The 24555-nt window shown below is 42.0% G+C and overlaps 1 protein-coding gene across 2 annotated transcripts in view; it reads right to left on the bottom strand.

Moving 5' to 3' along the window:
• Window positions 1–24555, bottom strand: part of LOC137031650 (radixin) — a 572796-nt gene that overhangs the window by 480256 nt on the left and 67985 nt on the right. Inside the window, exon 2 of one of the 2 annotated variants that reach the window (XM_067402756.1) lies at window positions 17310–17405. The exons of the other annotated variant lie outside the window; for it this stretch is intronic. Coding sequence (XP_067258857.1) covers window positions 17310–17405 — 96 coding nt within the window. The remainder of the gene's footprint in view (window positions 1–17309; window positions 17406–24555) is intronic. 2 annotated transcript variants of the gene reach the window in all.

Raw genomic sequence — 24555 nt, 5'->3', positions numbered from 1 at the left:
CGTTTTTAGACCTCAGAGTGTTAAAGGCCCTCCCTTTGAGCCAATCCAGACTGCAGACTTACGTCCCCTGTCACTGAAAACTGCTTTACTGCTAGCTTTAGCATCTGTTAAGTGTGTGGGAGATTTGCAGGTGCTCTCTGTGAGCCCCTTCTGCCTTGAATTCGGGCCTAGCGACTCTAAGATCATCCTGAAACCAAGACATGGATATGTCCCGAAGGTCCTATCCACCCCCTTTAAGATGCAGTTGGTTATTCTCTCCGCTCTTCCTCCTCAGAATGATCAGGAGTCGACCTACTCTGTCCTGTCAGGGCCCTGAGGGCCTATATTGACCGTTCCACCTCTTTTCGCTAGGCGGAACAGCTTTTTGTCTGCTTCGGTAGCCACACGAAAGGTATTCTGGTCACGAAGTCCAGACTTTCCAGATGGATTGTCGATACCATAGCGCTCACTTACTCCTCTTTAGGCATGGCCTCCTCATGGGCATGGTCCTGTGGCGTTTCCATCAGCAATATCTGTGTGCCGGCTAGCTGGGCCTCGCTGTCCACATTTGTCAGTGACTAGCTGTGACTAGCTTATGTTTTTTCTGTTATGTCCCAGACCATGTCCGGGTATAACTACTGTAGGGACTCGTTCGACAGACGTTACCAAATGGCTTTATCAGCCAGAGGCATGATTGAACAAAGCTTCATTTGGTCCAAAAGATCCACTTCCTGACAGGAAAAACCTAGCTTTTACAGGAGTGATGACGTGACTTCTTTTAACAAAGGACTCTGTCTAAAGGACTTCTTTGCTCATCAGCAATAAACTAATCAGAACCCATCACGTGGATCTGATCACATTAAATCTATTGATTCTCTCACAAAACCCTCTTGTATTATCGGACGGAACAGGAAAACACCCATCAACGGATTTAAAGACAAATCTGTCCTATCAATACCTCCCTTGTGTGGCCGTCCATCGTGAACCCGTCACCCATGACTCCGGTCAAAGTTAAACTATGCTGAAGAACTCAATCTTGAATCTCAAAAGGGACAATTGTCGATTACTTAAAGTATTAACTATATCCAGAATAACATTTGCTATGATGTGATTACTAATATGTTGGAGTCAATGCTTTATATGTTTGTAGTCCTGTATGCATCTTTCTCTTATAATCATTGTTTTAATTAGGTCAGTCTAGTAATATGTGTGGAAGAAGTGTGTCGTGTTTGAGCTCTAAATGCAGAATTTATAATTCTCTGTAATTCTGTGTGAATGAAACATTGAAATTCAGTATCAGGAAAATATTAAGAAACTTTATAAAGTTGTTAATAAAACAAGAGAATGTCCTGCAGATATCACGCGATGTGATCAATAGACAATAGACGAGGCGTGTCTAATCTCCGTAGCAACGTCTCATTGGAGGATCGCATCTGAAGGATGGAGCCAGAATTGCTCCTTTAAAACTACGCTGTCCGAACAAGTCAGGCAGTGGAGAAATATGAAATAAGCTGGAAGTCAGAAATCGGTCAGAAGTAGCCGAAGCACCGCTACTTTGACCACGGCGGAAAAGTCGCATGGGTCATTGAGAACTGATTGACCGGGGCTGATTTTCCATCTAACAGTCGTCGATTTCGACTACGAGCCACGCCGCTGATCATTCAACAGCCGTTACATCCAGATTCCAAAACCCTCTGCAAATACCTGACCAAAGTCTCCCAAGAAGCTAGACGCTCAGAACAGCGCATCGCACCAGCCAGCAACATCCTTCAAAGCTTCCGCGCAACCCACAGGGCTTTCCCGAGAAGACGTCACCTGAAAGACAGCCAATCCAGAACGCGGGACTCCGCTGTACACGAGTCACGGAACAACCCGATTACCTCAGCTGTCAGAGCAAACGCAGGTACAAGCAAACTTCTCTCTCTCTTGCTGGAAACTGGTGAAACTCCTTTAAACCTAAAGAATCAAGCCAAAGCTCTGCTTTTGTGACTTTCTTCCGGTTATAAGTTAAGTTAGCACTGAACTTGGGACTTTTCATAACTCATCAACTCCGCGAATGTGTGTGCATGTATGTATGTGTATGTGTGTGTGTGTTTAGCCTTAGTTTCCTGTAATCGTTAGAAGTAGTCAATAAATCTTGTTTTGATTTTCACATATACGAGTTTCTTGTGCTGTGTGTATCAAATTACTGCCTTAAACTCAAAAGATCCTAAAAGTTACCTCTTGCTTATAATATAATTACAATAATAACAATAATCATAATAAAATATTGTTACTGTTGGCCACAGAATAATATTTTATCCAGAATTGGTAAAATACTCTAACCTCAATTTTCGCTGGACGAATAATTGATGAAGTGTTAAATATTAATTCTGAATCATTTACAGTGAATCATTTACAGTTGATTCAATTCTTATTCCCTGTAACAATTAAATTGAGCTAATAAATAGGCTAAGTCCCTACACTACATTTTATGTATACATGAGATTTGACTGCATTGACAAGCCTTGACAAAGGCTTTGTGCCGAAACGTTGGTTAATAAAAACCTTTTGCAAGTGAGTGTGCAGTCAAACCTCATGTATATTTATAGTGAACTCTCTTGACCTGCACCTCGGATGGAGTACGTTTGTTTATGTCTTTTTTGATAACTATATTTTATGCCCACTATATGCATCCTAGGCCCCGCTGGCGCCTTGGCTATATGGAATTGGGAGGATGACTACAGTATTTCAGTCCCTGTTGTCCGGGCCATCCTGTCCTATAGGTATGGCACGAGCCCTTTTAAGTGCTCTGCCCTGATGCTCTGTCGTCCCCCTGTGTAGCACGACATGATTGAACTGTCCCCATATGCATCTCGTCTTATGTATAATAGGACATTCAACGCAGTACAAGTGTAGTATCGAAAGGGAACGTACTCTGTTACTGACGTAACTTCAGTTCCCTTAGATACGGAACGAGTACTGCGTACTTTGCCGCGCTACTCGCGGGATGCCTCATTCCGTCGCTTCAGTCAAATTAAATCTCCTCTTTCTCTGTCTCCCTCTTGTGGTCACACACTCACGCACACACTTCCACTTCTCCGCTCATTATCTCTTTCAGCTGGTTCCCCTTTCGTTCCCTTCTCCTCATCTGTCCCCTTTTTCCTCTTGATTGTCTCTGCTTCTTATTCCCTCTTCCTAGCCCTGTCTTGTTGTCAGATTATTCAATGACCTCTCATGAGAAACGTCTGTTCTCCTATCCTGTCGTGTCCTGTCTTATCTGTGGAAAGTGAAGTCATTATTTCTGCTGTGAATTATACTGCCATTGGACTGTGTATTATCCCGCTGTTCCTGTTTGCAGAGTACCTGTTCTGCGCTCACCCTTGGCTGTTCACCCTGACTGCTGTCTTCACTATTTCTGACTGGCTGAATGCATCTCGGGGTCCCTGCCTCTGTCCTCGTGGAAGTTTATGCATATTTTCTTTGATCCAGTCGTTTGGCTGTTTCTGTTCTGGCTCCGTTTTATGCTTGTGATTTGTGTTCTAATTACTCAGTGAGGACTATTTACTTTACTCATTAAAGACTGTAATTGCATCCCGCCCTGGTCTTCCATCGTTCTTACTTTAACAGAATAATCCAACCAGTGATGTACCAGGCGAGTGGTAACCCCCTTCACAATGCTGTAGAGCTCTAGGGTGCTCTGCTGGGTAAACATGAGGAGGATTTATCCACCGCGAGACGTGCCGTTGATTCCCTGACCGCCCAGCTCTCAGATCTAACCCAGCAGTTCCATCACTACTGTCATGAAACCACTGCTTCAGCTGGACAGTGCGACTCTTCTGAGCCACGTATAAACAACCCGCCGTGCTACTCTGGCAAGCCTTTGCAGTGCCAATCCTTCCTAACCCAATGCGAGGTTGTTTTTTCCCTCCAGCCGTTCACCTATGCCAAGGATCGATCTAAGGTGGCTTATGTGATTTCTCTTCTCAATGAATGAGCTCGAGAGTGGGCGGCAGCGAACTGGGAGGCAGAGGTTGACTGCATCTTCAAGTTTTCTCTTTTTAAGGAGGAGATGATCCGAGTCTTTGACCGGTCTGCACACGGTCACGAAGCATCCCGCCTCCTATCCACCTAGCGCCAGGGAAAGAGGTCAGTCACTGATTTTTCAATTGAGTTCCGAACACTGGCCACAACGAGTGGATGGAACGATCCGGCACTCATCGCCCGCTTTCTCGAGGGCCTGAACTCTGAGATTAAGGATGAAGTCTTTGTCCGAGAGGTTCCTGACAGTTTCGATTCCCTTGTTGAGCTGGCTCTCCGCATCGAAAGACACGTTGACATGCGACGAAGGGTTCACAGAATGGAGGCTTCGTTACTTCCCGCTTCCACGGCGACCCAGCCACCACTGTCATCTGCTGCTGTTCCCGAGCCGATGCAGCTAGGGGGGCTTCGTATATCCACACAGGAATGCCAACGCAGGATTATGAATCGCCTTTGCATGTACTGTGCTGCAGCTGATCATTTTGTGTCTAGGTGCCCAGTAAAAGCCAGCGCTCGTCAGTAGACGGAGGGTTGCTGGCGAGCGCTACATCATGGATCTCTCCGTCTAAGTCCTGTACTTCCCTTCCCGTACACCTCCTCTGGCCGGGATCGTCAGTTTCCTGCTCTGCATTGCTTGATTCGGGGGCAGAGGGGAACTTCATTGACGAGACTTGGGCTTTGGAACAAGGTATTCACCTCTTAGATTTACAAGACTCCACCCCCCTGTTCGCCCTAGATGGCAGTTCCCTTCCTAGGGTACAGAGAAGGACTTCTCCATTGACTCTCACTGTTTCAGGAAATCATAGAGAGACTATTTCTTTTTTTTATTTTTCATTCCCCTTTTTCTCCAGTGGTTTTAGGCCACCCGTGGTTAGTTCTCCACAACCCCCAGATTAACTGGGCGGAGGGCTCTATTCTGTCTTGGAAAGTGTCTTGTCATGTTGATTGTCTGTCTTCTGCTGTGCCCCCTGTCTCGTCCATAACTGTTTTTCAGGAAGAGCCAGGTGATTTGTCTGGAGTTCCGGAGGAGTATCACGATTTGCGGGAGGTCTTCAGCCGTTCCCGGGCCACTTCTCTCCCCCCTCATCGCCCGTATGACTGCAGTATAGATCTTCTCCCAAGTACAACGCCCCCCCGGGGAAGACTATACTCGTTATCCGCTCCCGAGCGGCAGGTGCTCGAGAGATACCTTTCAGATTCGCTCAACGCCGGTACCATCGTTCCTTCCTCGTCTCCAGCGGGAGCCGGTTTTTTCTTTGTTAAAAAGAAAGACGGCTCCCAGCGTCCCTGCATAGACTATCGGGGTTTAAATGATATCACTGTCAAGAATCGTTATCCTTTACCACTGATGCCATCTGCCTTCGAAGTCTTGCAGGGAGCAAAGATTTTCACAAAGCTCGATTTACACAACGCCTATCACCTAGTGCGCATAAAGGAGGGGGATGAAAGGAAGACCCTAGGGCACTTTGAATACCGGGTTCTTCCTTTCGGATTGGTAAACGCCCCCGCAGTCATTCAAGCCTTAGTCAATGACGTCCTACGGGACATGCTCAACGTCTTTGTGTTCATCTACCTCAACGACATTTTGATCTTTTTGCCATCACTCCAGGTGCACGTCCAATATGTTCGTTGTGTCCTCCAGCGTCTACTGGAGAATCGACTTTATGTAAAGGCCGAGAAATGTTCTTTCCACACCCCCTCGGTTACGTTCCTAGGTTCAGTCATCTCGGCAGAGGGGATCGGTATGGACCCGGCCAAGGTCCAGGCGGTCACTGATGGGCCTGTGCCCGACTCTCTTTGCAAATTTTTATCGTTGTTTTATACGAGATTTCAGTCAAGTAGCCGCTCCTCTTACAGCTCTGACCTCAGTCAAGTCCCAGTTTAGGTGGTCAGAATCTGCGCAGACAGCGTTTGACGTTCTCAAGTCTCTTTTTACTACCGCGCCTATCCTTCTTACTCCTGACTTCACTAAACAATTTATAGTCGATGTCGATGCCTCTGAAGTGGGGGTCGGGGCTGTTCTTTCCCAGCGGTCCGCCACTGACGGAAGGATACACCCCTACGCTTTTTTCTCTCACCGTCTTTCTCCTGCTGAGCGCAATTACGACGTGGGCAACCGCGAACTGCTCGCCATCCGTCTAGCGTTAGGCGAATGGCGACAGTGGCTTGAGGGAGCTCCTGTTCCTTTTATTGTCTGGACAGATCACAGAAACCTAGAATATATCCGCAAGGCCAAGAGACTAAACGCTCGTCAAGCCCGCTGGGCTCTATTCTTTACCCGTTTCAATTTTTCCATCTCGTATCGCCCGGGTACCAAAAACGTCAAGCCTGACGCGCTATCTCGTCTTTTTGACTCCTCTTCTTCTTCTGAGCCCGAGGAGATTATTCCCCCGGGTCATATTGTTGGCACGACCGTCTGGGGAATAGAGAAGCTGGTTAAGCATTCTCTTTCTCGAGTCATAGTCCCGCGCAACTGTCCTAAGGGGCTCCTTTTTGTTCCTGTATCCGAGCGTCGAGCTGTCCTTCAATGGGGACACACATCTAAATTGACTGCTCATCCCTGCGTCCGGGACACCCTCGCTTTTATCCGTCAGCGCTTTTGGTGGTCTTCTTTGGAACGAGACGTGCGACGGTTTATTGCCTCCTGCAATACGTGCGCGCAGACTAAGGCTGGCAATTCCCCTCCGGCCGGTCTACTTCGTCCATTACCGGTTCCTACACGACCGTGGTCTCACTTAGCTCTCGACTTTATCACCTGACTTCCTCTCTTGGAGGGTAACACCGTTATTCTGACCGTGGTAGATCGTTTTTCTAAGTCGGCCCATTTTATTCCACTCGCCACTCGCCAAGGAGACCGCCCAGATCATGGTTGATCATGGTTTTAAGCTACATGGTTTACCAACTGATATTGTGTCTGATAGAGGCCCTAAATTTTCTTCTCAATTCTGGAAGGAGTTTTGTCGCCTGATTGGGGCATCCGTTAGCCTTTCGTCCGGGTTTCATCCCCAAACGAACGGTCAAGCAGAACGGACAAATCAGATTGTCGCCCGTATGCTTTGCAGTCTCACCCTTCAGAATCCCGCGTCCTGGTCACAGCAACTATCCTGGGCCGAATACACCCATAATTCGCTTCCCTCCTCTGCTACCGGTCTTTCGCCCTTCCATTGCTGTCTCGGCTATCAACCTCCATTATTTGAGTCCCAAGACTCTGAATCTAATGTTCCGTCAGTGCAAGCTTTTATTAGCCGTTGCAAACGCACCTGGAGGAGAGTGCGATCTGCTCTCTGTCGAGCTAGAAGACGCATGACAGTTACGGCCAATAGGCGCAGAATTAGAAGTCCTCGCTACGTTTGCGGTCAAAGAGTGTGGTTATCCACTTCAAATTTACCTCTCCAGTCCGAATCACATAAATTGTCTCCCCGCTTTGTCCATTCCGCATTGTAAAGGTCATAAATCCTGTCGCAGTAAAGCTTCTCCTTCCGCCTAATTTACGCTGGGTTCATCCCGTGTTTCATGTCTCTTGCATCAAACCAGTCATCCGTCCCCCTTCTCGCCTGGTCCGCGTCCCTAGTCTTGTAGATGATACCCCTATCTACAGGGTTCGCCGGTGTTGTGGATATTTTAATTTTTCATATGCTTTTTACCTGTATTCTTGTGAAATATGATGCTTATGGAACATGGTATGATGTTGGCTTAAGTGGTAATGTTTAACATAGTGTTAACATAGATGTTGGAAATAGAAAGAGCAAGATACGGTATGGGGAAATGCAAGATGTATGTTAAAAACATGTCTGTGCTAACAATGTGTGGAAAGTTACAGCCACTAAGGGATGTTCAAGGCTTTGGCCTTGGAGGTTAGAGATTTAAAAGTGAGGGGAAGCTTTCGTTCTTTGTCTTACACTCTGCAGCTACTTGTGTTTCTGTATGACCTGTCTGACCTTTCTTGCAAGAAATAAAATCTTTAAAGTAAGAATGTAACTTACAAAAAAGTTTTGTTTATTCATCCATTAAATGGATGCATGACATTAGATGTAGAAATATGATTAAAATAATATTGTGGTTCTGCAAAACAGTAGAAACTATATTGATAATATGTTTTGCATCTGCAAACTAACTATTTGATAGTGAGATAAGTGGCTATGATGAACGGAAATACAGCAGGAGAAAATTAATTTTATGAAAGTGAAAATTAAAAATTCTTAAAGAATGTTTCACTTTGGGGAAAAAAAGGTTGAACAGTCTCAAGTATGTTTTTATGTGATTAGCGCATCGCTATCACAATGTAAAATGACTAAAATGATTTTGGACCTTTAATGTCTAAGTGTGTTTGGTTTTTGATGGTCAAAAGTTAAATGGCAGGCATAAATGAGACTGCCAGTTGTAACGAAGACTCAACCTGACTGGAAATTTGTAACCTCTAATTTCCATGATGTGTGAGTAAAAGACAAATATAAACAGTTGTTTATTTGGGAATTAATGTCATTTCTGGCAAAGTCTTAAGCTGGGCCAGACTCAAAAGACAGTAGATAAAGTTTGATGTCAAAAGTTATAAAAGGCAGAGTACCAGTCCTGAAATCCTCAGTCTCTCTCATTCAAAGTCAGCTAAATGCTGCTATCTGAGCTTGGACGTGTTTGTCTCTTATGCAGTAGAGTCGGAGTTGATTTTTGCCACAACAATTTGGTATCAGAAGTGGGATTCCTTGGATGTGCCTTTTGGACCCGAGAGCGGACGGTGACTGATCATCCTGGACTTAATAGTAGTCTCAGCCCTACCCCGAATAGATTAAGGGATGAGCGGCCGACCGCCAGGGTCCAGAGGGGGACACCACTGGAATCAGAAAATGAACCCGGGTGGCTACACGACTCTCTGGTAAGAGATAAATCTAAATTTTATGGGGAATCAAGAGTAAGTGTGATTTGGTTGAAAAAATTGTGATTTAAGTGATTTAAATATGAGTTTATGTGGGTAAAATAGGTTTTTGAATAGAAGAAGTGAAAAAAGGGGAATTTATGTTTTGGTAAAATGAATAATTAGGAAACAGGACAAACCATTGTGGCGACTCTGACTGACTCTGTGGTCGGGGGAGTTTTGGGAATTGAGGTCGGCTGCTGTAGAAAATTTCCGGGGAGAAATTTTGAGTACCAGGTGAGCAGGAGCAATATGTGGGAAAAGAAATTCCGAGAGGCAGATTGCGCCAGGCTTTATGACGTATCTTTTTTTAACATCATAAAAAAGAAGCAGTGCGATCAAGAGGTTCCTAAAACTGACCACGTTTGGGTAGTGATAGCGCTTTCCAAGGTGGAAGATTTGCAATCGGCGATACCGGTTACCGATTTTGAGGTAAACAATCGGCGATACCTGTTACCGATTTTGGGGTGATAAATCTAGGCTGGATCACACTGAAACAAATTTTGGGATTGAGCCAAACTACAGACGAGGTTGCTGTAGTTTATAAATTTGTGAAGGTGTGACAGTCTGAGCGCTCGAGTCTGTAGTGATCTGAGCAGTGAGGCTCAGCCCGTCCAATTTTGGGATAAAAATTGGATCTGTAGGAGACGTCCACCAGATTATTAGGTGCGCGCCGAAAGGAAAGCCACGGGAGTCAGAAAAGGAGAACCAAAATAGGGAATCCCAGAGCAAGCTTGCAAAAAGTGTGTGTCTAGTGGACATTGATAAATTAATTAAGTATCACGATTTCCCAGCTGGAAAATAAAACATGCGTGAACGGCTGGTTGCAGGAAGTAGAAAAGAGAGAGCAGAGAGCTCTGCAGAAACAGTTAGTGCAACCAGTAGAGAATGAAGTGCAGGATAAAGAAAAAAAACATGAAGAAAAACAGAAAAATATAAAACACTATAAAAGATATAGAAAAGTTAGTTAAGTATTGTGATTTCCCAGAAGAGGGAACGTTGAGTGGTCATAAGAATTAAGGTCGTAAGGGAATGAGTTGAAGAGAACTGCGATTTGGGGATGTTGTGTTTGTGTGAGAGCAATGTGTGTGTGAAATGTAAGCAGACAATAGATTGTAGGCTAGACGAAGCAGACAGAAGGGAAAGGAGGTTAATGCAGAAAGAATTGGCATGTAGGGAAGAAGAAAGAATTGGCATGTAGGGAAGGAGGATAGAATGTAACTTACAAAAAAGTTTTGTTTATTCATCCATTAAATGGATGCATGACATTAGATGTAGAAATATGATTAAAATAATATTGTGGTTCTGCAAAACAGTAGAAACTATATTGATAATATGTTTTGCATCTGCAAACTAACTATTTGATAGTGAGATAAGTGGCTATGATGAACGGAAATACAGCAGGAGAAAATTAATTTTATGAAAGTGAAAATTAAAAATTCTTAAAGAATGTTTCACTTTGGGGAAAAAAAGGTTGAACAGTCTCAAGTATGTTTTTATGTGATTAGCGCATCGCTATCACAATGTAAAATGACTAAAATGATTTTGGACCTTTAATGTCTAAGTGTGTTTGGTTTTTGATGGTCAAAAGTTAAATGGCAGGCAAAAATGAGACTGCCAGTTGTAACGAAGACTCAACCTGACTGGAAATTTGTAACCTCTAATTTCCATGATGTGTGAGTAAAAGACAAATATAAACAGTTGTTTATTTGGGAATTAATGTCATTTCTGGCAAAGTCTTAAGCTGGGCCAGACTCAAAAGACAGTAGATAAAGTTTGATGTCAAAAGTTATAAAAGGCAGAGTACCAGTCCTGAAATCCTCAGTCTCTCTCATTCAAAGTCAGCTAAATGCTGCTATCTGAGCTTGTGTCATAAGAGGTAACAAGCTATTTATAGTGAAGCACAGTGTCTCAGTTGAAAATCATGGACACAGAGATGTTAAAAGAAATGATTGCCATGAAGAGGGAAATTTACTTTGTTAATTTGTTAAAGGAAAACTCAACGAGTGTAAAGAGGTCTTTAAATTAGTAATATAGACTTATATGACCAGTAATTTTTTTTGTCTGATCTTTGTCACCACCATGTGCAGGGCCAATGTCTCCGGTTACAGATGTGGCAGAACACTACACTGAATGGACAGTGAGAGTTAGATTCACTGAGAACAGTCTCAGCACTGATATGTTGCTGCTGAGAGAATGCACAGTCTAATGATTTTAGTGATTAAATACTGCTGTTATTAACCTGTCTCCATGTTTTAACACTATTAGGCAGTCCAATGGCTCTGGTGGCTCTTGAATGCAACTTCCCTAAGCTCCAGAAAACACCTGATTCTGGTAAAGAAAACTGTCAAAGATCTGGAATGATGGGAAAGAGCGGTAACCAGTGTGCACGAGGTGATTTCTCAAAGACGGGTAAGATCCTCTTTGGCCAGACGAGGACAACCTAAGGCAGGGGGTTACCGCCTCCACTGGGCATCTACCCTGATGGGAGGTGTTTATGTGAGATGGGTATGAGAGTTGAGTAGGATGTCTGTGAGGCCAGCAGCATCATGAAGGGGGAATGACCTGTGAGAAGGACAGCAGTCTGACCCAAAAATGCTCCTCTATACCACTCACCAGAAACTGCATTCCCAAGAGGGCTTGTTTTTCATTGTGACAAGCAACTATGCCAGGGGACAAGACCCTGAGGAAAAAGAGTATTGATAGCTGATGGGAATGAGCTTTCAACTGCCGACTGAGAACATGAGGTGATTGTCCGTAAGTTCTGGGGAGACCAGAGTAAAATTTAGTAACATGATGTTGGTTGCCCTATTGGCAAGAACTGGATAGAAGTTTAGGACTCAGTATGATGAATCCCTGAATTCATGAGGCTGTGTGATTTTTGAACTAATGTGTCTCTATCATAGTTTTTACTCCTGCAGGTCATTAGACATGGCAGAGGATAATTCCAAGGCAATGGTGGTGTTAAAGATGAAGACTGATTTTGCAGATTCAAGAGAAAGTTAAGTGCATTCAGCATTTAAACTAAAGATACCCTCAAAAATGGCAACTGGCAGAAGATATTGTAGATGGTGGTAATGTTCTGTTTATTTGAAAGTTAAAACATTTAGATTTGACCAAGGGTTATGTATAGTAATTTGATGTTAAATTCAGTCTAAGTTACAGTCTTAAGAGGCTGCTGAAGTGATTATTTGTGGAGAGAGAGAGAGAGAGAGAGAGAGAGAGAGAGAGAGAGAGACGGCTGGGGTAGAGGCAAGGATACTCTGTCTGTCTGTTTATGTCATGATCACAGTCTGCTCCTGTCACTCCCCGGACTACACTTCCCACAATTCTCCCTGTCAGTCACATGTTCACTCCACACCAATCACCTGTCGCCACATACAGCCATGCACACACTCCTCACTAATCACCACACCCAGCTGCAGCTTGTTACCTGGACTATAAAAGGACTCTCACTCACACCATCCAATCGCGAAGTCTTGATTACCCAGTGTATCATTTCCGAGCGTTTCCCTGTGTTTATTGTCTGCCTGTTTATTGTTACTGATCCTGCCTGTTTCCTGTTTACTGACCCGTTGCTGCCTGTCCTGACCCTTGCTTTGCATACCGACCTGTGAGCGATATCTGCCTGTCCTGATCTTTGCTTGTTCCTTGACCACGATTCTGCCTGTCCCTTGCTGTTCCTGTTTGCTCCTGTTTGACCCTGCCTGTACGACCACTCTCACTTTAATAAAAGCTTTGCATTTGGATCCCTACCTGAGTCCCGCCTTCGTTACAGTTATCAGTCTGCTAAAGTTTAAACAAAACAAAGCACTGAGACTGGAACCAAAACAACCCAGCTGACTTTTGTGAAAAAGAATTATAGTGAACAGATATGCTTTGAGACTAAATAAAATATCATGTAAGAAACTAAGTTAAGATCTACAGAAAAATGGGAAGTTATAAAGATATGCTTTTAGGATTAACACCAAAGGCAAAGTGAGCAGTTTATAGTCATGTGTGTCTAATGTGAGTGAGTGTGAGAGTGACTGGACTTTGTTTTGTATATGTTAAGTTGGGGAAAATCCATAGAGAGTGTATATGTCATTAACTATAGTGTGAATGAGTGTTTTATCATTACAGATGGGTTAAGTGAAATGAGAAATTTGGAGAAGCAGATATTTGGATTGAATCTGATGTAGATCACTGATAAGACACGCAATATCGCGTTCAATATCGACGGCGATACATATCGATTATTGAACGCGATATTGCGTGTCTTATCAGTGATCTACGACTCTGTCTATTAAATGCCGCTTCATTTGAAAGCAGGTGATGGCGATTTAGCGGTAATCAGGGAACCGGCTTTACTAAAGAAATGCGCGTGACAAAAGCATTCGATACATCGCCCAGCCCTAATTTGATGTAAAGACGATACAGAACATGGGACGAGCTTTAAGTGGATTATTTATCCAGCTCTGTCTACTAATGGTAATTATGACCACTTTTGTCATTTATTTTTGTCATATTGATTTGAATTACTCTCTGGATCAGTAAGTTTAAGTATTTATGGAAAATTGGAATTGTGAAATTGAAGATTGCCGTCCATGGGTTAAAACCCCTTGTCTAAATTCAACTTGGGGTCTGAATTTAAACACTGTCAGCTATGTGTGATCACAATGCTAAATGTAAAAATGTAGACTTGACAGCAGAGAAACAGTGACACACTGGCAATAAACAAGATTATACAGAGAGCCCAGTAACCTTCATAGAACGAAGGATGATGAGAAGAAACATCATTGTTGTTTGACTATCCTTGATCAAGTCTGTACACCATGACTTGACCTGCTAGACAAACCATTTGATAACTGTGAGGACGTGTTGTTTGTAGATGGCTCTGTCTTCAGAGACAAAACAACAGGCCGAAATAGCGAAGGATAAGTTGTGACCGGGGAATGTGAAGTGTTGGTTTCAGGGCTACTGTCCTCTATTTGGTATAAGCAGATGAGTTTTGACCCTCACTGGAGGGGGTAGACTGACTGAAAGAATTGTAATATCAATTGAGAAACAGAGTAAAGAAAATCATTGCACAGTAAATGAGTGCGCTTCAGAAGTACACCAAGCATTGGCTGAGATACCTGCTTATTTGAGCTAAACATAAGAATAAAGTGGTCCTGTTTGTCTGTTAAGAGAGTGTGTTGAGACTGCAGACTGGAGTCTCAAGAGAAGAGTGACAATGTGAGTTACAGTGAGAAGTTAGGAGCTTTTATAACAGAAAACAAGGGAGAAGTCAAGGTGGAAAGAATTGTGATTATCTACACAGGTGCTCATTGTTAGGTTGGGGTGGTAGACGATCTTTGGGGTGCTGTGGTTTGAATTTCTGGTTGTGCCCAAACTAATGAAAAAGGTTTCTGTTTCTTTAGGAAGTGCTGGAGCAGACACAGGATATTGTGTGTAATCTGTCATCTGAAAATAATCTTGATTTTTCAAACTCTTTACAGAGCATGTTCAGAGACAGAGAAAGCTGGAGAAAATCTGGTTGCAGAATTGAATATGTATTTTAGTTTAGTGTTGATGGCAAATGTTGTTTAGAGAAACATGTCTCCAACCACTATGATCAATTAATGATGAACAATGCATCAAAAAGGGGGATGGTAACTAACGAATGTGTGGCTGAAAATAAGCCTGAAAATAATTTTTCATATGCTTTTTACCTGTATTCTTGTGAAATATGATGCTTATGGAACATGGTATGATGTTGGCTTAAGTGGTAATGTTTAACATAGTGTTAACATAGATGTTGGAAATAGAAAGAGCAAGATATGGTATGGGGAAATGCAAGATGTATGTTAAAAACATGTCTGTGCTAACAATGTGTGGAAAGTTACAGCCACTAAGGGATGTTCCAAATATGGTAAAAGGACAGAGGCTTCGGCCTTGGAGGTTAGAGATTTAAAAGTGAGGGGAAGCTTTCGTTCTTTGTCTTACACTCTGCAGCTACTTGTGTTTCTGTATGAGCTGTCTGACCTTTCTTGCAAGAAATAAAAGCTTTAAAGACAATTGGACGTGTTTGTCTCTTATGCAGTAGAGTCGGAGTTGATTTTTGCCACAACACTGGATTCTCGACATGCACCGTCGGGGACGCGGCCGTCAGTATCTTGTCGACTGGGAGGGGTATGGTCCTGAGGAGAGAAGCTGGGTTCCCTCCCGGGATGTCCTGGATCCTTCACTCATCGATGATTTCCTCCGGTCTCGCCAGTTGGCCTCAGAAGCGCCAGGGGGCACTCGTTGAGAGAGGGGTACTGTCATGATCCTGGCTTCTTCTCCTTATTCTCTGTCTCCCTCTTGTGGTCACACACTCACGCACACACTTCCACTTCTCCGCTCATTATCTCTTTCAGCTGGTTCCCCTTTCGTTCCCTTCTCCTCACCTGTCCCCTTTTTCCTCTTGATTGTCTCTGCTTCTTATTCCCTCTTCCTAGCCCTGTCTTGTTGTCGGATTATTCAGTGACCTCTCATGAGAAACGTCTGTTCTCCTGTCCTGTCCTGTCCTGTCCTGTCTTATCTGTGGAAAGTGAAGTCATTATTTCTGCTGTGAGCTATACTGCCATTGGACTGTGTATTATCCAGCTGTGCCTGTTTGCAGAGTACCTGTTCTGCGCTCGCCCTTGGCTGTTCACCCTGACTGCTGTCTTCACTATTTCTGACTGGCTGAATGCATCTCGGGGTCCCTGCCTCTGTCCTCGTGGAAGTTTATGCAGATTTTCTTTGATCCCGTCGTCTAGCTGTTTCTGTTCTGGCTCTGTTTTATGCCTGTGATTTGTGTTCTAATTACTCAGTGAGGACTATTTACTTTACTCATTAAAGACTGTAATTGCATCCCGCCCTGGTCTTCCATCGTTCTTACTTTAACAGTTTCACTGCATGATTGAAAAAGGCTTCAGAAATCAGAGAAAAAAGGAGTTTTCCCCCATATGCGTCTTGTCTTATGTATAATAAGAAGACATTCGACGCAGTACTCGTTCAGTTTATAAGGGAACCGAGGTTATGTCAGTAACCAAGTACGTTATCTTCTAACCAGAAAAAGGAAACAAACACAACAGAGTGATACAAAACATAGAAATATTTATTTCAAGATGAAAAAATTAAACTGTAAATCTCATTTTGTAAAAGCTTTATTAGGAATCACAGACAACTCCTAAATAACTGGTTTGTAAATAATTTAATAATTTAGAATTGATAAACTGATCATTAATAAAAGATGAAAATACAATTATTAAACACATTATAGATATGCTTAAAAATGTGAACAAGAACAAGAAAAAAGAATTTATAGCTGTATTTATAAATTGCTTACTAATGTCTATTAAAACTTTATAAATGAAGAACTGGTGCAAATTGCATATTTTTATTTTACGGAAAACTTGTATGAGAAGCTGCCGGGGTTACCTGTTAACATGCAAGCAGTTGTGTACTTTAGGAAGCCTCCAGAGCTTAACTATGGTAACGGGCGTTTCGTTTCCGACAGGTGCTGTAAGCGCTGAAAAACACTGTTTATTTCATTTGTATCTGTTTCACTGTATTTGTCCTATTGTTTGTAATTTCCATCTTTGTTGTTATTTTTAATAAAGATAAAGTACAGTAACAAAAATAATCATCCACCCTAGTTTGAGGTGTTTTTGTTTACCTGGATGTTCTTGATGTTTTTTGTTTGATATGAATATATATTACCAACCTGGGAAAAGAGTTGGTGGTAATTGAATTGTTTTTGTTTGTTTGATTGTTTACATCAGGGACTTCCCAACTGCTGCTGGAGCATCCCCAGCGCTGCATAAATTCATCAGCTGATTAATACAGTTCTGTATGACCTGAGCTGGGTATGTCCAATAAGAGAGAGAATACATTTTTATTCAGTGCTGTGCTGGGAGGCTCCAGGAACAGTTTGCACTAGTAGCCCTGTTTTACACAGATGTTAAAATGACACTTACTTTTTATGTAATGCTATGCTAAAACATTGCTTTTCACTTTCAGAAGTTTTAGGGATGCTTTCTTCTGCCAAAAAGAATGTGAAACATGTATTTTGGTTATATCATTTTCAGTTTTTAAATATATTTAAATTAATTGAAATTGATTTTACACACTTAAAGTATTATCCTATCCTATGTTTTTTTATGATCTCCTCTATGAAACATATGCAGAGGGGCACATGTGTGAAGAAGGAAATTTAAAGCTGTTTTTGCAAGTTATCATAGAGCTGTTTATAGGGGGGGAAATGCAGGCTTTCACACACTTTTTGAGCAGATCTTTTCCCCCATATATTTTGCTGCTGTTGAACAGAAAGTTAGTTAAACTGCACATCTGATGTGTAGTGAAATTGTGTCCTAACAAGAACAGCAGTACTAGTGGGGGGAAAAAGCCTCACCTTTTTATTCAGTTTCAGCCACGTTGTATAGCCTTTACTGTCCACATACTGCAGGCCAAAAAACCAGACCTCACGCAGACCCAACGTCTTCACCACCTGCAGGATGACCACAAACAAGTGAATCTTATTCAACAACATAAATCTGAAAGAACTTTGCAAATGAATTGCACAATGTAAGCAGCTTTTTTTTTTAATAAACTAGTATTAATTTTATGTGATATTAAACTGGTGATGTGAATTATGAAATTTCAATAGTATCAACAATTTTGATATCATAACCTTATTTAAAACAAAAATAACTATATTGTGATATACACCGGTCAGGCACAACATTATGACCACCTTCATAATATTGTGTTGGTCCCCCTTTTGCTGCCAAAACAGCCCTGACCCATCGAGGCATGGATTCCCCTCCGTGGATCAGACTTGTTTGTTCAGCACATCCCACGGATGCTCGATTGGATTCTGATCTGGGGAATTTGGTGGCCAAGTCAACACTGCAAACTCGTTGTTGTGCTCCTCAAACCATTCCTGAACCAAGGTTTCCCAGCTGAGCATTGCCTAAAGCATCACACTGCCTCCGTTGGCTTGCCTTTTTCCCATAGTGCATCCTGGTGCCATGTGTTCCCCAGGTAAGTGACGCACACGTACCCGGCCATCCACGTGATGTAAAAGAAAAAATGATTCATCAGACCAGGCCACCTTCTTCCATTGCTCCGTGGTTCAGTTCTGATGCTCACATGCCCACCGTTGGCACTTTGGGTGGTGGACAGGGGTCAGCATGGTCTTGTCTGCAGCTATGCAGCATACGCAACAAACTGCGATGCACTGTGTATTCTGACACTATTTTATCAGAAGCAGCATTAACTTTAGCATTACCTGCTCGTGTGTTGGATCGGACCACACAGGCCAGCCTTCGCTCCCCCCTTGCATCAATGAGCCTTGGCTGCTTATGACCCTGTCACCGGTTCACCACTGTTCCTTCCTTGGACCACTTTCGACAGATGCTGACCACTGCAGACCGGAACACCTCACAAGAGCTGCAGTATTGGAGATGCTCTGACCTAGTCGTCTAGCCATCACAATTTGACCCTTGTCAAACTTGCTCAAATCCTTACGCTTGTCCATTTTTCCTGATTCTAACATATCAACTTTGAGGACAACATGTTCACTTGCTGCCTAATATATATATCACTCACTAACAGGTGCTGTGATGAAGAAATAATCACTTCACCTGTCAGTGGTCATAACATTATGCCTGATCGGTGTATATTGTTATTGTGAAATAAAATTGCTCATATCTCAATATAAGATTTTGGCCATATTGCCTACCCCTAATCCAGATTCATTACATATACATACTCGTTCTTCCAAGGGTGTGTAATGTAAGGGAGTCCACTGGAGGCGAGTGTAGTGAGAACCCAAGTGCAGTTTATTGTGAATAATCCAAAACATGAACAGGAACAGAAACACAGACGTGACTTGACATGGCTTGGCTTGGCTTGGCTAGGCTTGACTTGACTTGACATGAACAGACTTGAACAGACTTGACTTAATGACTCACCGACAGCAGGTTACATTGACAATACATGACAAAGGAACATACGGAAGACAATGGCTATAAATACAAGAACTGATGGAACACATGACTAGGACAACCAATGGGGAAGTGACACAAGGAACAAGAGAACCAATGACAGAACAGAACTGAAAACCACATGACTATAACCAACCAATCAGAACATGACACATGGTCTAAGGGAGAACATGAGGAGCAAGGGAAGCATGACACAAATAAGAAACATAAATCAACTACAAAATAAAAAACATGAAATCATAAATGTGAACACTGGTGTGGCAGCTGTGGCGAGACGAGGCTCCAGCATGGCATGACGAGGCTCCGGCGTGGCATGGCGAGGGTCAGGCATGGCAGCCGTAGCATAACGAGGCCCTGGCATGGCATGGCGAGGCTCTGGCGTGGCTCTGGCGTGGCATGGCGAGACTCTGGCGTTGCATGGCGATGCTCAGGCGTGGCATGGCAAGATTCTGGCGTGGCCTGACGAGACTCTGGCTTGGCCTGACGAGATTCTGGCATGGCCTGATGCTGGCATGGCGGGAGCAGGCCCAGGCATAGCAGGCATGGCGTGAGCAGGCCCTGGCGTGGCAGGCATGGTGTGAGTATCTCCAGAAATGATCATAGAGGCATGGAGACACTCTGATATGGAAGGTACTGTGGGATTGTGGTAGCCTGGGTGCCAGCCCGAACCCCGCCCACAACATTTTTTGGACGGGAAGTTCGGTCTGGACTCGATCCATTGTGGAGTAATTATGCTCGGCTCCCAGAAGGCCGAGCCAATCAAATTGCCAGGGCGGTCTTTAATCGATGATGGACAGGCTATCTGCGGTTACGTAACCACCCACGTCATCAAAGAGAGCTTGGGGAGTTTGATTGACAAGCGATCTAACCAATCAGAACGCTGCATCCGCCATTTTGTCCAACAAAGCAGTCAGGAGTTAGAAGATTTACATCGGTGGAGTTAAACTTGAAAAATTGTGCATATTGACGTCTTTCCGCGTTTGAAACAACATTCATTCTCATGTTCATTCATGTTTATTTGATGCTATAAATGAACTAGTAGAAAGAGATGATCGGTTCACGAGCCTCTTGAGCTGAGGCGCTACAGCAATCTGTCACGATCATGGTCACAACACATTAAAGAGCCACAAAACGGTTTTTATTGTTTGAATTTTTTTAATAACTACACAGTTTGAAAGCTGGGACTTTGTTTAATATCATAAGTAACCTGCTCTGTCTCTTCTGTCGATGTGTTGTCAGTTTCTTTTTTGCTCCGCAATGTATTTTCCACTCTGTGTGGCGTGACAGCGCCACGGCTTGTCGGACAAAGCAACAGTAACTAAGGGGGACGAGTCTTTGCAAAAGGTCAATTAGTTTACAACAATGATGGCTGTTGAAGAACTGAGATGTGTAGATTCCGCCATCGCGTCCGTTATAGAAGATATCGACAGCGCATTAATTTTAAAAGAGGAACAGAGGACCGCAATCAAGGCATTTGTCGATGGGAAAGATGTCTTTGCCGTCCTTCCTATGGGATTCGGCAAAAGTTTGATTTATCAGCTGGCCCCGATGGTCGCTAAGAAGAGTTCTGTTGACAACTATGCGTCGCTCAACATACGTCACTTACTCTGTAGCTCTGATTGGTTGTAGGTCTATCCAATTGAGGTTTTTCCTGGATCGGTTGAAATACGCCCCCATAATTAAAGCCCAATGGAGCAGTATCAGACTCATATTCTGACTAGAATTGAGTATGACCACGTCAGGCTAGGATTGTGGGGCTCCTCATCCATAAATCCCACAGTAAATGAGGATCCACTTAACAGCAGGGCGTGGTCAATGTACTGGGCCAGGGAAAAATGAATTTTTCCCCCAGGAAGCCTTGAACGAACAGGTTCATTTAATCCAAAACGAAAAATGACCTTTAAAGCAATATCATTAAAGTCTACCTGGCAGCATAGTTCACAACATTTCTTGACATAGTCCTCGATGATACGATGGCCTTGGCGGAGATGTAGGAGAGCAATTGCTGGGTTCACAGTTGGTCATGTATTCTGTAACGTAAGGGAGTCCACCGGGGGGAGTGTAGTGAGAACCCAAGTGCAGTTTATTGTGAATAATCCAAAACATGAACACACTCTTAGCCCGGATTTTATATTTACTTAAAAATATAATTACAATATACTTAAAATATTTAAGTTTGGTTGCATTACTTATAAAATATAAGTAAATTCTACTAATTTGTGGGTGTATTTGAATGTGTTAATAAATGTAAGTTAAATGCACTTGAATTATGAAGTTTTTCTCCTGACCACGCCTCCTTCACACTGGTTTGCGGCAGGTAATGACGCCATTTTGTCGTGGTGTGTGTGAATTCAAGGAGCTGTTGATGAGCAGTTGGAACATTTGTTTTGGCTGTTCTACAGACATTTTTTCCAAACATTTACCTTTTTATATTTTTTCACCAAAGGAGAAAATCACAATTTTTAAGTTACCATCTTCGAGGGTCAGGGTTTGTTTTAGTTGAGCTCTTGACCCTTAACTTTTTAATATTAGATTTTGTTTGGGCAGTTTTAACTGCATTAAAAACCAACCAAACAAGCAAAGTTAAAAGATGATCAGGTGATGATGGTTATGTTTTCACATAATCATTATTTGATCTGAATCACTGAACTCATTTAGAGCCCAATCTCTGAGTTAGATTTACATTATTGATTACAGAAGCACTGTGATTCTACAGCGGAGGATCAACTTCTACAATACAATTTTTTTTTTTTTTTTTTTTAAAGTTGTCCTTATTACAATATATATATATATATATATATATTTTAGGCACACACAGACATCAAGAATCAGTCTGTGAATCTCAATGACGGTGACAAGCAACATATTCTGATCAACAGATCAACTCTGAACATTAGAAAACAAGCTACTAAAAAGTCACAGAAAAACAGCAAAATTTAAATAGTGAGAATAAAGAAAATTACTAAGACAATTCAGCTCATAATTTATTCATGCAGCAATGCATGATGGGAGGCATGGATGAATTTTGATTGGTGGCAAGTTAACTTGCTTAGTACATTGAACTTAAATATACTAGTTGTAGTAACTACAAAATAATTAATATTACAAAACATTTTAAGTTAAATGAACTTGAATTATTAAGTTCACATTACTTAATCATTACTTAATTTTTTTAGGGCAACCAGTTTCCTCAAATTTTTTAAGTAAATTCAACTTATCCGGGCTAACAGTGCAGGAACAGAAACACAGACATGACTTGACATGGCTTGGCTTGGCTTGGCTTGGCTTGACTTGACATGACATGACATAAAAAGACTTGAACAGACTTGACTTAACACTCTGAGGTATCGCCGGCGATGCCACCGCGTTTTTTTCTTACCAGTGTGAAAGAGACTCAAAATACTCCATCAATGTTGCACATACAATTAAGAGTTATTGACCATTTTAGTCTGTAATTTAATTTAAATCTTATTCTTTTATTTGTGTGCACTCAGAGTAAAAACAAAATGTTGTGCTTTTTGTAAAATAAAGAAAACTAACATGATGCGTGATCTGTCATCTCCGTCTGAACGAAGTCGAATCTGCTAGTTCTCAGAAAATGAACTGTAACTTACTGAATACTAATCACAAAAAAAATTAGACTTATGTCTAAAAAAACGTTGAAATGTCAGGTTTTAAATTGTGCAAGTCAAATCGAAAACAAATATTCTCTGTTTATGTAATCTGTATGAAAAGAGAGCCATGTCAGAAGTCTGTGATTCAGTTCATTATCTGCTAATGCGGCCATGCTCACGGAGCCAGCGCTATTCAGACGCAAATTCAGTCAATACATGCATACATCGTCTCAATCATGTATTTATTGCAAACTGTGTTTCTTGACAAAAAGTGTCTTACAAAATTTAAATCTCTCTATTGTTTTATATGAACAAGCAGGCAGCATAATTTTTTACATCATTCTGAAGCAAAAACTCTAGTCTACAACCTCCAGTACCCAGAAGTCTTGTGAACACATATATAATTTTTTTGTCCTTATTTCAGTGACTTAAGTTTTTTGTTTTTTCAATAACCACGCATAAACATTATTCCTTCAAAAATACAAACATGTACATACATGTTTCTCACATATTATTGTAGCCTAGTTTGTACTGAATACAGTGTAATGAAACTTTTACCATTAATATGTTTATGAACAACTGAAAAAAGCACAAATGTCAGGGCATGTCAAAACTTCTCCAGGGCCCCGAAAATCCTCAGACCCCAGGGGGTTAATGACTCACCGACAGCAGGTTACATTGACAATACATGACAAAGGAACATGGGGAAGACAATGGCTATAAATACAAGAACTGATGGAACACATGACTAGGACAACCAATGGGGAAGTGACACAAGGAACAAGAGACACCCGTGACAGGGTGACATGCCCTTTATTTCGTTTTCACTTTCTGGCATATTAAGGCATACATAAGGCATATTCTAAGTTTTGTGCTGCTTTGTAACATTAAAATAAACACTGTAATTATTTCCCTTCCTTATAAATAACAAATATAATTCAGGGTAGTGAGACCCCATGACATAAACTGTCCAAAAATAATGTTGTTTGTTTGTACTTGATTTGTGGCATTAAAAACAAAAACAAAACAAAAAAAAAACTGTAACCCCTGTAACCCCATCCTAATATAACAAGAGAAAAAAAAAAACAAAAAAAAACTTCTCCATCCCATGTCATCTAAATCATTCCATTCTTTGTGCTCGATTTGTGGTGTTTCAAGAAACTAAAATAAATCATTTTTAAATATGTTGGGTAGGCAATTTGTTTTCTAAATACTTTTTCTTATACTGGTTGAAACTCTGTTCACATCCTGATAGAAGTGGTATGAATATTAAAACGTACATATCTGCTGTGTAAGTCTCAAGACCAAAATATATCCAATCATTGCATTCGTACTGAATAAGAATAGCAGTACTTAAGGGGGAAAAGTGGGATGGAAAGCCTCACCTTTTTACTGTCCACATATTGCAGGCCAAAAAGCAAGACCTCACATAGGCTATGCAGAGTTGTAGACAGACAGCCAACCGAGTGCCAAAAATGAGCAGCGGTCGGCTTTTATATTTTCTCCTGTACCAAAACAATGAGCTTATGCTGTGTTCACACCACGTCGTAAACGTATTTACAAGATGGCAACCCATGACGTTCTAACCAGAGTTGTTCATGTACTCAGACTCGGATTTATGTGTTTCCATGTCAACACTATCAAACAAAATTAATCTGCAACAGCCAGGTGGTACAAGTAAGAGCACTGTATGTATGTTTAAAAAAAAACAATAAAATTGGAACTGTTAACGCATCTGCTCGTGTGATGAGAGATGACACTTTGCGTTTAAGTGACAATCCTGATTCCAGTGGCCTTAATCCATGCCTGACATTCAAAAACTCACAAAGCATTTTGTGATTGTTTTGTATGAAATATTGAAGTTTATAAATAAGCGCTTGGCACACCTGAACGAGTGGTACTACGCATTGTCTAAAATCGGGTTTTATTCTGGCATGTTCACGTTCAACAAAAACGTTGACTCGTTCCTGGCACGTTCACCCCAAAAGTGATTTTTTTTTTCTCATAACAGCAGAAAGAACTTAAACTTGCCTGT

This window comes from Chanodichthys erythropterus, chromosome 12, assembly GCF_024489055.1.
Source record: "Chanodichthys erythropterus isolate Z2021 chromosome 12, ASM2448905v1, whole genome shotgun sequence".
In the NCBI taxonomy this organism is placed as follows: domain Eukaryota; kingdom Metazoa; phylum Chordata; class Actinopteri; order Cypriniformes; family Xenocyprididae; genus Chanodichthys; species Chanodichthys erythropterus.
This window is presented reverse-complemented; position numbering and strand designations above follow the sequence as displayed.